General features: G+C 29.2%; 1 protein-coding gene across 1 annotated transcript in view; it reads right to left on the bottom strand.

Annotated features, from left to right (window-relative positions):
- Nucleotides 1-2,701, bottom strand: part of LOC135951219 (homeotic protein proboscipedia-like) — a 99,204-nt gene extending 96,503 nt beyond the window's left edge. The window contains exon 1 of the mRNA XM_065500829.1: nucleotides 2,065-2,701. Within this exon, the coding sequence (XP_065356901.1) occupies nucleotides 2,065-2,578 (514 nt within the window). The 5' untranslated portion in view covers nucleotides 2,579-2,701. The remainder of the gene's footprint in view (nucleotides 1-2,064) is intronic.
- Nucleotides 2,702-14,746: the final 12,045 nt, after the last annotated feature.

Here is a 14,746-nt window from a genome sequence, read left to right as displayed (position 1 = left end):
AATTTCATGGTGATCGGTCCATAATTGGTCATAGCCCCCATATAAGGCCCACTTCCGAAAATCACTCAAAAATATAAATTATTTAAATTTTTTACTTAGTGTAGGGTATTATATGGCCGGGCTTGACCGACCATACTTTCTTACTTGTTTTAAACAGTAATTGCTTTAGTTGGGGAGTATCCTGTATTTAAAGTGTAGTATCGAAGCCAGTTTTCAATAGATTTTTATAAATCTTTATCTATTTAAAAGCTAAATCTCATATCTAAAATAAACAATAGCGGTATTCACAAAAAAGAGCACAATATCAAAAAACTTAAATCAAAATAAATTAGAAATTTAAATGTTTGTCAATAAATAGCTCTTCTGCTTTTTTACTAAGCCCAGTACTCTATTGCATTTGTAAGTTTTTTTCAGAAAAAGCATTGTCAGACATCTGACGTTGCCATTGTCAGATTATTGTAAAATACTTGTCAGATGTGCAAAGTTTATGCCATTGTCGGACCATTTAAAAACAAACAAAAGTTCGCATTAATAATATCAAACAACAAAAGTGAAACAAAATAATGAAATAATAAATGAATAGCGACATTTCAATTAATGAAACCTGCCTCATAGATTGCAGCTATTATCCAATTGACTTGACTTTTCTTATCCTGTCGCTAACAGGCTCTTAAATCGGTAAAAAATCAAGGCCCAAATAAAAATCATTCCGTTAAAAGGAGGAATACGAGTGGTCATACGAACATAGTATCCAACTTATCGGAAAAAAGAGCAAATATCCGCAACTCTTTCAATTGCAATTTGGAAAAATTCAGGCCAAGGATGAACAATTTCAAATAGTTTGTTTCAAATGATTTAACAGTTCTGGCAATGTCTAACAACAGATCTGGAAATTTTTTTTGTTGGCTGATAAATGTATTGGCTGGTAATGAAATTGTAAAGTTTTCTTAAAATTGTCGAACATTTTTGTTTCCTCCCAACAATAAAACATTTTTTAATAAAATTATTTGGGGTATTTACATGGTATGCTATCAGTCATATTGTCTTAATGTCCTAATATATTATAATAGTTGTTGTTGTGTTTAAAAAAAAAAATTATTTTATGACAAAACAATAAGCATAGTTCAAATAGTCTTATTAGTTTAGAACTTGTTTGTTTGAAACACAACAAAAATTTGATTAAACTATCATAATATATTAGGACATTATGACAAAATGACGAAATAGTAGATCGTGTAATACCCCAATTAATTTTTAAGATATTTTTCTAAATTTTTCAAATTTGGCTTCAATCAATTTTAAAATTTTGCATGAAAATACCTAATTTTAATTAAAAAATTCTGATTTATTCTCCATAAAATCGGTTGTGATACTTTTCGTAGGCAAAATCATATATATATGTCCCACTGTTCCCATATTGTATACAAGTGTAAAAACGTATGTATAATGTCCAACTTTGATGGCTGTTGATGGGTCTCTCCTCATGAAAATTATTACAAATGATCACAAATAACAGATCTACACCGCTTCACATACACACACACAAACAAACACACAGAGATAAAACGAATAAGGTTGTTGATATTTTGTTGGACTTTTTGATGAATGTCTTTCACAGTCCATCAAAAGGTACCGAATTTTGAGAGCACACCAACACTTATGAGCTGATTAACAACAACATTCTTGATTTAACGTTTTTTAGTAAAAATCTTCACATGCGGATGCACTGACACACAAGCACACAAGTACATTTAATCAAATTAAGTTTGAAATTACAGCAACAAAATTGTTACAGAAAAAGATCCGGCGCCGTCTGATTACGTGCTTCATTTGGTAGATTTAGACTTAGTTCTACCTCTTTGTCTGTCTGTCTCAATCGCAGTGTTTCTTTTGTTGTGTTTTAGGGGCAAATTGCACTGATTTCTTTGATTAATGACGTTTTTGCATTTATTTGTATGTAGTTTGATTCATTTTCAACTGGGCACCTTTTCATCTTACACCACATTTTTGTAACAACAAAGACACAAAATAATTGTAATAGTTGAACACTTGAACACTACTTACCTTGATTACTGTTATTATTATTTTTACGTGATGTTTTCTTTTCCTTCATCCAGGGATATTCTGGCACCGAATCCATGCCATCTGGTGTCTGTGGTGGTCCACCAACACCAACCGGATATCCGCCGACTACTGGTGTTACACCTCCTCCGCCGCCACCAACAGCTACCAAACCACCACCACTCATCATTTTTGGACTTTCGGGACTTAAGTGATTGAGAAATTCTGCCATTGATGGTTGCGAATTGATGAAACCCCCCTCGCTGGCTGTCATCCAGTAGGGTGCTTCATTGGCATTAACTCGTTTATCACAGTTTGGTCCCATTTTGTTGATTAGCATTGCTGTGGCAGTGGCAGCCGTTACATTGGCTGTGGCCTGCTGTTGCACCTGCTGTGGCGTGGCTGTCACTCCGGGCACCACAGTTTGACCGGTTTGCACTTGCAGTGCATTTAGCGGTGATTCAGATTTGATTTGTGCGCCCATTTGGCTTTCTAATGCTGTACAGACTTCTTGCATTTTTTAAAATTGGGTTACTACTTGCTTTTGTAAAATTCTAATAATTTGTTTTTCTGTTTCTTTTTTCTACAAAGACTTTTATTAGGCACACACATCCATATGACTTTAAGCTAAATAAGTGGAATTTTTATGATTCTTTTTTTTTTCTTGTATTTTTTTTTTGCAGATACAAATATTCACATACTTATTTCTTTGAAGACTAGTAACTAGGACATCGAAGAAAACTTGTCAATTTATTTGCTTTACATTAATCTGGAAAAGAGAAAAAATATATATAAATAAATAAGTAAGAGTGATTGGATTAAGAATGGAGGCAATTAATTATTTTCAATATCATATTTTTAGTTGTGCTACTTCGTGCAATCACAAAATTATTTTTAGAATCTGTATATTTTTGCATTTTTAGCATTACACTGTGGCTCTAAATTCAAACCCAGCTTGACAAAGTTATTTGGTGAGTTTTTATATGGATTTGGGTCTCTGAATCCAAAAATTATGGTTAAATGGCTGTATCTTAAAATCTGTAAATTTCGAGTTACAGTTGGATCTTAAAACTAAAATTTATTTAACATTAAAACTAATTTAACCCATATCCGGTAATCATGGGTCAAAATTGCCAGAACACTTTTTAATGCTTTAAAATAGGACGTTGCTTCTTTTGTCCAAGTCGATATGCTTATTCACATAAATATTCGGTTTGTAATAAATTTATTTGTAAAATTTGTAAAATCATTCCAAGACGCGTATTACATAACATGAGTGTAAAAAACATAATCAGAAATAATGTCATATACATTTCATTTCGATTACACTTGGGTCGTTATGATTTAGATTTAAGCATTTGTTGGAAAAACTAAGGCTTTTTTATTAAAAAAAAATGCAAACTTTTTGATTAATTATTTTTGTAATGAACTAAATAATGAAAAACCGGTGGAAATATATGGAAAAAAGTGATTTGATTTACGTCGCATTTCTCCTATCCCCAATAACAACACAAATCGGGGTCTTAGTGTACAGGATAAGGGTTAACGAAATATTTTTATCAACAGTGAAATTAATTTAAATCGAAAATTTTCTATTAAGTTATCCTTGTGCGTAAAATACAGGTCGCAATTTTTAAGATATTTCGATCAACTTTGGCAAGAAGGACGAAGCCTATTGAAACTGTCCATTATTTCATCTAGCACCCATACAAATTTCCTCACGAAATAGTACTTTATTGGTCATAAATGTCTAAAAAATTTAGCTCCAAATAAGCTTTGTTTATACAGAAGTCATGTCACCTAATTTTATGATGATCGGTCCCTAATTAGTCATAGCTTCCATATAAGGCCCACTTCCTAAAAACACTTTAACGAGCATAAATCTCTAAAAAAAAATGTTGGCATCATATAGAAATAAATCACACTGCCTAAACTCATGACGATTGGTCCATAATAAGTAATTGCTTCCATATAAGGCCCATTGCTGAAAATCACTAACGAAAATAAATTATTCATATTTTAAATGAAGCATTTTTTTTAAACCTTAGCATTGGTTTACATTTCGAAAAGCTCCATAAAGAAAACCGTCTAAAATTCGCAAGAAAATATATGAAATGGACAGATGAGTGGAAAAAAGAAATTTTCTCTCACGAAAAAAGATTAAATTTAGACGGTCCTGACTCATACTCCTGCTATTGGCACGATTTGAGATTAAACGATGCTCGGATGTCAAAACGTAATTTCGGTGGTGGCTAAATGAATAGTGCGATTTATAACGAACTGTTGGAAGATGCTCTTCTCTCATTTATCGATGAAAAAATGGATGAAGATTGCATATTCCAACAAGATAATGCTGCAATCCACGTTTCTAAGCAATCGAAATCTTGGTTTAATGAATATAGCCTTCCTCTGTTGGGCTGGCCGGCTTGTAGTCCGGACTTAAACCCAATGGAGAACTTGTGGGGATACATTGCCCGTAAAGTTTATGCAAATAATGCCCAGAATGAAAGCATAATGACTGTGACAGAGCTGAAACTAAGAATTAAACAAGTCTGGGAGGAAATTGATTCCAATCTGCTTAAAAAATTAGTGAAATCAATGCCAGGCCGTATTTTTGAAACAATCCATAACAAAGGATCATCCACACATTATTAATAATGCTACAGTGGCCCATAAATTAAAGTGCGTTTATAGGAAAATACCCTTAAAAATGTCTGTTAATCTCGAAAATTAAGTAAACAAAAATAAATAAAGTACAAATTAATTGTTTTTGTAAACAATATTTTAAGTGAAGTCTTAACTAATTTAATAAACGAATTTGTAGCCCCCTAAATATGTTCATGTTTAATTTTTATAATCTTTTTAAAAAAAAGTAGTGTGCACTTATAGGAATATGCACCAGTGTATTCGAATAGAATTAATTCCTTATTGAATGAATGCAAAATATAATTAATTCAGCAATATACATATCGTCATCTCAAATGCAAAATAACGTAACATTACTTTTCATAAGTTTATAGAAGAAGCAAAAACCGTACTTCATTAAATTTTCATAAATACTGCAAAAAATATTCAATTGCAACAAATGTATTAAAAAAAATTAGGAAACTAAGTACCTAAAATAAGGTAAAAACGATTTATTAATTAATAACTCAAAGCATATATGTTATTTTGTTTAAGAAAATCGTACACTTGATGATACGTTGTTTTGAATTTTGGTTATAACTTGGTTTTTTTTGATAGTTAAAGTTTAAAATTTTGTACACACATGTAATATGATGTAGTGAATCGTAATCAATAATAACATTAATTTCGAATTTTTTGATGATACTATAGTGCCATCACTATTAATCCTATTTATTCTAACTAATCCTCAATACTTTTGTATACAACTATGTACTCAATAAGCTTAAGATGAATTAAAATAAAAGAAGAGAGTTCAGTTGCGTATTAAACTTTAACAAGTGTGTTTCATTTTCGCTGGTCACAACGCAGCTATGACATGGCGACCGTGACATGTATTTGTGCTCTAAATGCAGTATAAATTGAAAATTATTGTAAAAAGATTTTGTGAATCTGAAAAAATTAAAGAATAAAACATAGAAATTAAAAAAAAAAAATATAAATATGAATAAGATTTGAATGATTGGAAATTATAAAAATCTAGACTATTGTACTACTTATAAATAAAAAATATAAAAATATAATTATAATTTAAAAAAAAGCCAAGTGGAAAAATTAATAATAAATTTTGGCTCTCGTGTTGGAAAAATAATAATGTGCAACAACATACATATTTATGTATTAATATAAAAAAGTTATGAGCATTTTATTTTAGTGGTTAAACTGTACTTATAAAAAGAATACTTAAATTATAAAGTCTTGACCTACGACAAAGAATAGAACACAAAAAAAAAAAAAAAAAATTAAATAAAAAAAGTGACGACAAATACATAAAGTAAAATAATACAAAAGAACATACTAAAAAAAAAGAGAGAGAGAAAAATTGCGGAAAATACCGTTACGTTTGGAAATACAACACAAATTTGGAAAGAACAAAAAGCAAAGTCAATAAGTGTAATAAGTGAAATTGGAAAATAATTTTTCTCTTTATGAAACTTCAAAAGAGTACATGCACAAAAGAAAAAAGATATACAGAAAAGACAAAATAAGACAATTACAAAAAAAAAAAAGCAATAACAACAAAAAAAAAAAAAAACAATAGAGAACAAAGGCAAATTGAATCATCCAAAATTATAAAAACTATCTCAACCTAAAATAATGCAATAGAATAACAACAAATAAGCAGTGTCAGCAGAGTGTGCAGATCAGTTAACATTTGACAACCATGCAGCCCAACATAACGATTGATGTTATTAACATTAGTATATAATATTTTAACATTATGTAATTGCTGAAATTTTTATTACATACTATAGTAAACATAAATTTAGAAATACCTATGTTAAAAAAAAAAAATGTAAATATTTGTAAATAAACCATATAATAAATAATCAATAGATTTGTAAAAATATTTAAGTATTTATAAATTAATAAAAAAAAAAAATATGAACATATATGTATATATCAATACAAAAATATTTTTTTTTTAATGCAAAATATATACATAAGCATATATAAATTTACGTCTTCATATGTTGGAAATATAAATAAATGTAAAGGATAAAAAAGCAAACTGAATTAATTAATGTCATTATTAAAAAATATTAAAATTAAAATACAATATATAGGATAGAAATAAAACTATTATCAAAACTACATTGATTTTTTTTTAAGAATTTATTTATAGAAAATAGGATGATACATTAAAAGAAAAGAGGAAAATTAAAATAATCTAATAAATTAAAAGGAAAATCAGCTAAAAAGAAATACAAAAAAGTATATGTTAATATACATTGTATATATTACAAAAAAAAAAAAACACTAAAATAATACATTAAGATTGATGACAAACAAAATGAACTGAGAAAAATTTTATAACGAATAAAACTTAAAAATTAATTGCTTGAGCTTTGAAGTATTACATATAATTTACCAAACAAAAAGAAAATTTTAATTTTATAGAATCTAAAAAAAAAAAAAGGAATTATCAAAATAGAAAATCATAAAATTACTAATACAATTCATTAAATTTAACATATGTCACAATTTGATATTGACACATTTGATCAATTAATTAAAAATTTTAACAATGTAAAGAAAAGAATTCTTCAAAATCGACCAGTGTCTACTAAAGAGACTAAAATTAATGAATATATTGATTTACTAATTGAAAACTATAATTTAATATTAAAATATACCAAAACAAATTCTGAAAACTTAACTATTGATACGGAATATTACGTTTTTAGTAAGATAAAACATTGTCGAGAGCTTTTAGTAAGGTGCTTTGGCAAACTAAATTGTAACGTAAAAGTTCCTGAAAAAATAAAACTATTTGAATTAGTAAATAAAAACGTTATGACTGATGACGAAAGTGATTCAGAGAACTCTAAAGAAACAACTGAATTAAATACTGTTAAGCCCCAGGACAATAACACAAATAGTTCAAGTACTGAATTCAAAATGGCAACAATTGATCAAAGAAAATCGTATGTTAGTATGTGTGCATCTATCCTTAGGGACAATTATGATGGGAATCCATTGGCATTGGATTCTTTCTTAGACAAAATTAATTTAATCGAAACTCTTACAGAACCAAACTTAATGGCAACTTTTTTATGCTTCATTAAGTCGAAACTTGAAGGTAAAGCTAGGGAAGCACTACCGGAAACCATTAATACAGTAAATGATATCAAACTTGCCCTGAAAAGTAGAATTAAACCAGATAACTCAAAAGTTATTGCGGGGAAGATAACAGCACTAAGTGTCAAGGATAATAATTACGCGGAGTTTTCTAAACAGGCAGAGGAACTCGCGGATGCACTAGAACGTTCTTTAGTAGTTGAAGGAATTACAAAACAAAAGGCACATGAAATGGCTATCGAACAAACGATAAGCATGTGTCGATTGAATGCAAGGTCAGACTTAGTAAAAGCAATTTTGGCATCGTCTGTTTTTTCAGACCCTAAAGAAGTCGTTGCAAAATTAGTGGTTGAGCAGGCAACGGAAAATAAGGAACACCAAGTTCTAGCTTTTCAATCCAATAACCGGAATTTTGGAAATTATTCCAATCAATCTAATAATTTTTTCCGAACTCGTAATAATAATTACCGTGCAAATCGTGGACAAGGGTATCGTGGTAATTTTCATGGCAACAATTTCCGATCGACAAATAGTGGCAACAATTTCCGATCGACAAATAGTGGCAACAATAGAAATCTTAATAGTTTTGAAAATAATTATCGTGGCCGTAGTCGAGGTAATAATTCCGAAGGGATTTACAACCCCAGTGTGTCTGTTAGGCCTTTAAACGCAGAGGACCCTCAACAGACACTATTGTTGGGGGAAGAAACTTCAGATTAGATAAATCTAACAATTTTATTTCAGTATATTCTTTGAATCCTAACTATGCTGATTTTATTCAATTAAATTTATTTAACAGTAAAAGACCATATTCCTTTCTTGTGGATTCACAAGCCGACATTTCATTAATTAAAGTTTCATGTTTAAGCCCTAATATTATAATAAATGGAAATGACAAAATAAATATAACTGGTATAACTACATTTGCTATTTCATCCCTAGGTACAATTTACGCAGAACTTTCTGGTTCAAATTTTTCTATAGGTCAAATTTTTCATGTAGTTAACGATGATTTTAATATTCCATCCAACGGTATACTAGGGAAAGATTTTCTTAAAAATAATAAGTGTAAGATCGACTATAAAAATATGACAATAACAGTTTCCATACAGGACAATAGTCTTAGAATACCAATACTACAGGGAACAAATGGCTATTCATGTATTATACCACCCAGATGTGAAGTTTACCGGATTTTCAATTTAAATAACGTTAGCGAACCACTTTTTATTGATTCACAAGAGGTTTCTGATGGAGTATTTACAGCCAAATGTATTATTGATTCAGAAAACCCGGTAATTCGTGTAATTAATACTACAAATGAGATAAAATACATAAAAAATTTCGAACTTAGAACAGAGAATTTAGGAAATTTTTTTATTTACGCGATAAATGAGACTACAACAAATTGTGAACGTATTTCAAAGCTTAAAACTATACTTCAGGAAAAAATGCCACATGACGTTAAGAATGATTTATTACCACTTTGTGAGGAATTTTCAGATATTTTTGCATTAAAAGATGACAAAATGACGATTACAAATTTTTATGAACAAAAGCTACGATTGACTGATAATGATCCTGTCTATATTAAAAACTACCGACTCGCTCATACACAGAAAGATGAGATTAAAAGGCAAGTCACAAATTTATTATACAACGATTTGATTGAACCAAGCAGCTCTAACTATAATAGTCCAATAATATTAGTACCTAAAAAGAGCCTGGATGATAAAAAATCATATAGAATGTGCGTAGACTATCGAGGTGTCAACAAGAAGTTAATCGCGGACAAATTTCCTCTACCTAGGATTGACGACATTTTAGACAACCTTGGACGTGCGAAATATTTTTCAATAATAGATTTATATTCCGGCTTTCACCAGATTCCACTGCATCCCGATTCGCGTGATATCACTTCTTTCAGTACTGATAGAGGAGCTTTTCGATGGAAAGTTCTACCATTCGGACTTAACATCGCGCCAAACTCTTTTTCGAGAATGATGTCTATTGCATTTTCGGGACTTGCACCAAACAAAGCATTCCTTTATATTGATGATGTTATAATTATCGGATGTAGTAAAAAACATCATATTCAAAATTTGAAAGACGTCTTTGAAATCTTACGGAAGCATAATCTGAAGATAAATCCTTATAAATGTAATTTCTTTCGACCTGAGGTCATATTTCTGGGCCATAAATGTACCGCAAATGGTATTTTACCGGACGATTCTAAAAGCAATGTTATACAAAATTATCCAGTTCCTACTGATAAGGACGCAGTTAAGAGGTTCGTGGCTTTTGCCAATTATTATAGAAAATTTATTCCCAACTTCGCTATGCTAGCAGCGCCTTTGAATGCTGTTACAAGAAAGAACATACAATTTAAATGGAACGAAGAGTGTCAAAATTCTTTTAATAAACTAAAATCCTGTCTATTGTCCCCAAGAATTTTGCAGTATCCCGACTTCTCGAAACCCTTTGTTATAACTGTCGACGCATCGAAAACTGGCTGTGGTGCAATATTAAGCCAGAATGTCAAGGGTAACGATTTGCCAATTTGCTTTGCATCGAAATCTTTCAATCAATCAGAACAAAACAAACCAATCATTGAACTTGAGCTTTTAGCCATTTACTTTGCCATAACCCATTTTCGACCATATATTTATGGCACACATTTTACAGTTCGATCGGATCACCGACCTTTAGTGTATCTATTTAATATGAAAGATCCTTCCTCCAAACTGACGAGGATAAGATTAGATCTTTCTGAATATAATTTTGTTGTAGAGTTTATAAAAGGTAAGGAAAATGTGGGGGCGGATGCTTTATCCAGAATTTCAATTAATGACTTAAAATCAGATTCTACAAATGTATTTTCAATGACAACTCGCGCAATGTCTAGGAGGGAAGATAAAGGTGAAATTGACATGGGACAATCAGGAAATTGCGTTAAATTGAAAATATATGACAAATTTTCACACAATTTTAACAAGAAACTTGCAAAAATTAAATCTGAATTATTTTTTATAGATGGAAAACTTATAAAAATACGTATTAATATATTTAAAAAATTTAGAAAAGTGCTATATCTAGATTTTGAGATTGTTAACGAAACAATTTGTTTAGATAAAATGCTTTCGAGGCTGCAAATGGAGGCCAACAATCACAAAATTCTTGTAGCGGAATGGTCCAAGAATGACTCATTTTTTTCAATTTGTACAATACAAAACCTTAAAGATAAGGGAAATAATATTTTAAAAACTTTTGAAATTGTTCTGACAGAACCAATTGAAATAATAACTGAGGAAGATGATAAACTAAAATTGATGCAAATACATCACAATGATCCCATAATAGGTGGACATTGCGGTCAGAAAAAACTATATGCTAAACTTCGTACCAAATATTATTGGAAGAAGATGACCAAGGATATTTCAAAATTTGTAAAGGATTGTCGAGAATGCACATTAAATAAAATTAGACCAGGTAATGTAGAAGAACTAGTTTTGACGCCTACTCCAACCAACTCCTTTGATGTGATAATCTTGGATACAATAGGCCCACTTCCTCAGTCCACGTATGGAAATAAATACGCCTTAACATTAATGTGCGATCTATCAAAATATTTGGTTACCATCTCAGTACCAGATAAATCAGCTCAAACTATTGCTCGTGCTATATTTGAAAACTTTGTTTTAATATATGGGAAGATGAATATTATAAAAACAGACCAGGGGACCGAATTCAAAAACGAAATATTAACCGAATTATGTAAATTTCTCAAAATAGACTTACACTTTTCAAGTGCCTATCATCATCAAAGTGTAGGCACAGTGGAACGAAACCACCGTGTGTTCAACGAGTATATTAGAGCATATATAAGCGAAAATTTGACTGATTGGGATACATATCTTAAATATTTCACATATCACTACAACACTACACCCTGCACAGTATTTGACTTTAAATTTACCCCATTTGAGTTAGTTTTTGGTAAGAAAGCCACAATGCCTAATGAAACAAAAACCAATTTGGACCCACTCTATAATTTAGACAATTACAGTAAAGAAGTGAAATATAGATTACAAAAGACAAACATACTTGCAAAAAATTTGATTGACAAACATAAGGAAAGGAACAAAAAATTATATGATCGATTTGCCAAACCACTGATAATTCAAGTTAATGACAATGTTTTACTAAAGAGGGAGCCATATGATAAACATAAAAACGTATACGATGGCCCATACATTGTTAAAAACATAAATGGTGTTAATGTCACAATTTATGATAATGTAAAAAAAAAAACAAAAATTGTTCATAAGAATAGACTAAGAAAAAATTAAAATAACTTCAAAAAATTTTGTAATTAAAAAAAAAAAAATAAATAAATAAATATATATATATATATAATATTTTTAATATATAAAAAGGGAAGGTATATCAAGATACTAAACTACATGAAACTAATATATTTCTATATTCTTATAAAAATTAAAACTTAAAAATTAATTGCTATATATAAAAAGGGAGGTATAGTGCCATCACTATTAATCCTATTTATTCTAACTAATCCTCAATACTTTTGTATACAACTATGTACTCAATAAGCTTAAGATGAATTAAAATAAAAGAAGAGAGTTCAGTTGCGTATTAAACTTTAACAAGTGTGTTTCATTTTCGCTGGTCACAACGCAGCTATGACAATACATTGTTTTGTATTTAAGGTGACGATATGTATGTTTTGGAATAAATTTTTGTGCTATATTGAATGATTCAATAAGGAGTGCATTCTCAAAGGAATTAATTAAAAAATCTATTGAACGAGGTTTAGAGGTTGCACAGTTTTTTTTTGAAATTAGTTTTAAAAAATTCAAATTAAAAATAGTTGTTGATTTTCATTAACCGATAGATGTTTAAATATAAAAATATTTTGACATCGTTAATCCATTATAATTTAATACCTAATGAAATCATAAAATGTCATGCATTGCTCAAATCCCAAATTTTATATTTCATAATCTTTTAATGAAATTTCAATAAATTTAAATTTTTAGTGGTTCAATAAGGAAATTTTAAACATGATGATTGGGAAAAAGTTAGTTGAAAGCTAAATTCGGAGTTATTATTAGGTCTTTGAATCATGCTTGTAAATCAAGGATGATAAATGTATCTTTCAATATTGTACTAAATTTAATAAAAAATAGTACCTTCTTTGTTGCAATAATTACACTAAAATGAGACAAATCTTTGTAATTATTATTTAAATTTCTACAAAGAAGTAATTTTCATACAAATTTTATTTTTTATTTGAAAACGAAACCAACATTTTAGTAATTATATTAACTGCCTGTTCCACGATGTCGAAACAGAAATGAGACGAAAAAAAATTGTATGAAAAACACTCAGTTTTTAAAATTCTTTCGAATAGTTTTTATACAAATTTGTTCGAATCATTTGTTATGGAAGATATTTGCAAAAAACTAAATAGTCAAGGTAAAAATCTAAAATTTAAACTAAAATATCCAAAGTATAACAGATAACATAGTGAAATAAATAGGATTTTTGTATTATCCGAACGAAAATTCATTGCGTTATACCAAACTTTGCAAACTAAATGTGATAAAATAAAACACCCTGTATCTCAATTTGGTCACAAATTTAATTTTCAAAAATCGTTTGTATGATTTGTTTGTATATCATCTGCAATCCTGCCAGTAGTTTTGAAGAGGCAGAACTGTGGCGAATTTGAACGGAATTGTTAAGGATTTTAGGATCAGCATATGCTGGGAGACTATAATTGGAGTGTCGTGAGTGAGACAAATGAAAATATTTATAAAAAAAGAATTAGTACTGTTCATTTTTAATTTTTGTTCTAATTTAATGTTATTTTTAGTACTTTCTTTCTCAATAAATATCTAAATGTCTATATTATTGAACATTTCAACTCTGTAGTGGAGCAGAGTTACGCCTGATATAATCAACAAAATTTTCTTTGTTACATTTCTTAAAATACATCCATGATCAACTAGGTCTTACTATGGTATTTTTGATAAAGAGCCCAACAAGTTTTAACCATATCCTTCAATAGTGTCTATTTTTGTTGTAGAAATTCCAATAAAAAATGGAATAAATGTTTTAATAATTCAACCATTGTAATATTTCAACTAAACATTTTTATTTCTATAGCTTAAAATGAGGCTTGGATTTCGAAATAATTAAAAATTATTATTAATAGGAGAAAATCAAGTAAGAATGTAAAGTCGGGCAAGCCCGGACCCATCGATACTAAATTTGGTTGTGTTTGTGCTGAATTTGGTTTGAATATGTTTGTAAATAAAATTTATAATTAAGTTTGTGCCAAATTTTGTCGAATTATCTTTAAAATTGCTAATTGTAGTTTAAGTATAAGGTTTACATGGACGGACAGACGGAAGGACATCGTCCAATCGACTCAGAAAGTTATCCCCACTATGGTGATGTAGGGTATAAAAATCAATATTTATAATTTTTCATTATTTCTTCGAACCCCGGAAATTTGTATACGGAACAAGATCCGTCATAGCTCACTTCAAAAATTATGATTTTATTATTCATAAAAAAATTATGAGTTATTAATTTTTTAATTGATGTTATCTGGAAGAATAAGAACAATTATTTTATCTGACACTGAGAATTAAATAATTTTGTTTATGTAAAAAAAATAGGTAGGTATGTATGTATTTACATTTCCAATAAGCGTCGGGTTTCTATTAGGTTTTTTTAAATTATTTAAAAATTTTGTTCAACTTACAATCTTTAGGTTTGTTCAAAATCAGCAATATAATCCAGTGATCTTGAAATCAGAATACAGTTGATAAAATTCACTATTTGCTAAACATTTAACAAAACACTTTTATTTATGATGTTTTAATAA

Source organism: Calliphora vicina, chromosome 1 (genome assembly GCF_958450345.1).
Source record: "Calliphora vicina chromosome 1, idCalVici1.1, whole genome shotgun sequence".
Classification (NCBI taxonomy): Eukaryota; Metazoa; Arthropoda; class Insecta; order Diptera; family Calliphoridae; genus Calliphora; species Calliphora vicina.
The sequence above is the reverse complement of the archived record's forward strand: the minus strand, read 5'-3'. Positions and strand labels throughout refer to the sequence as shown.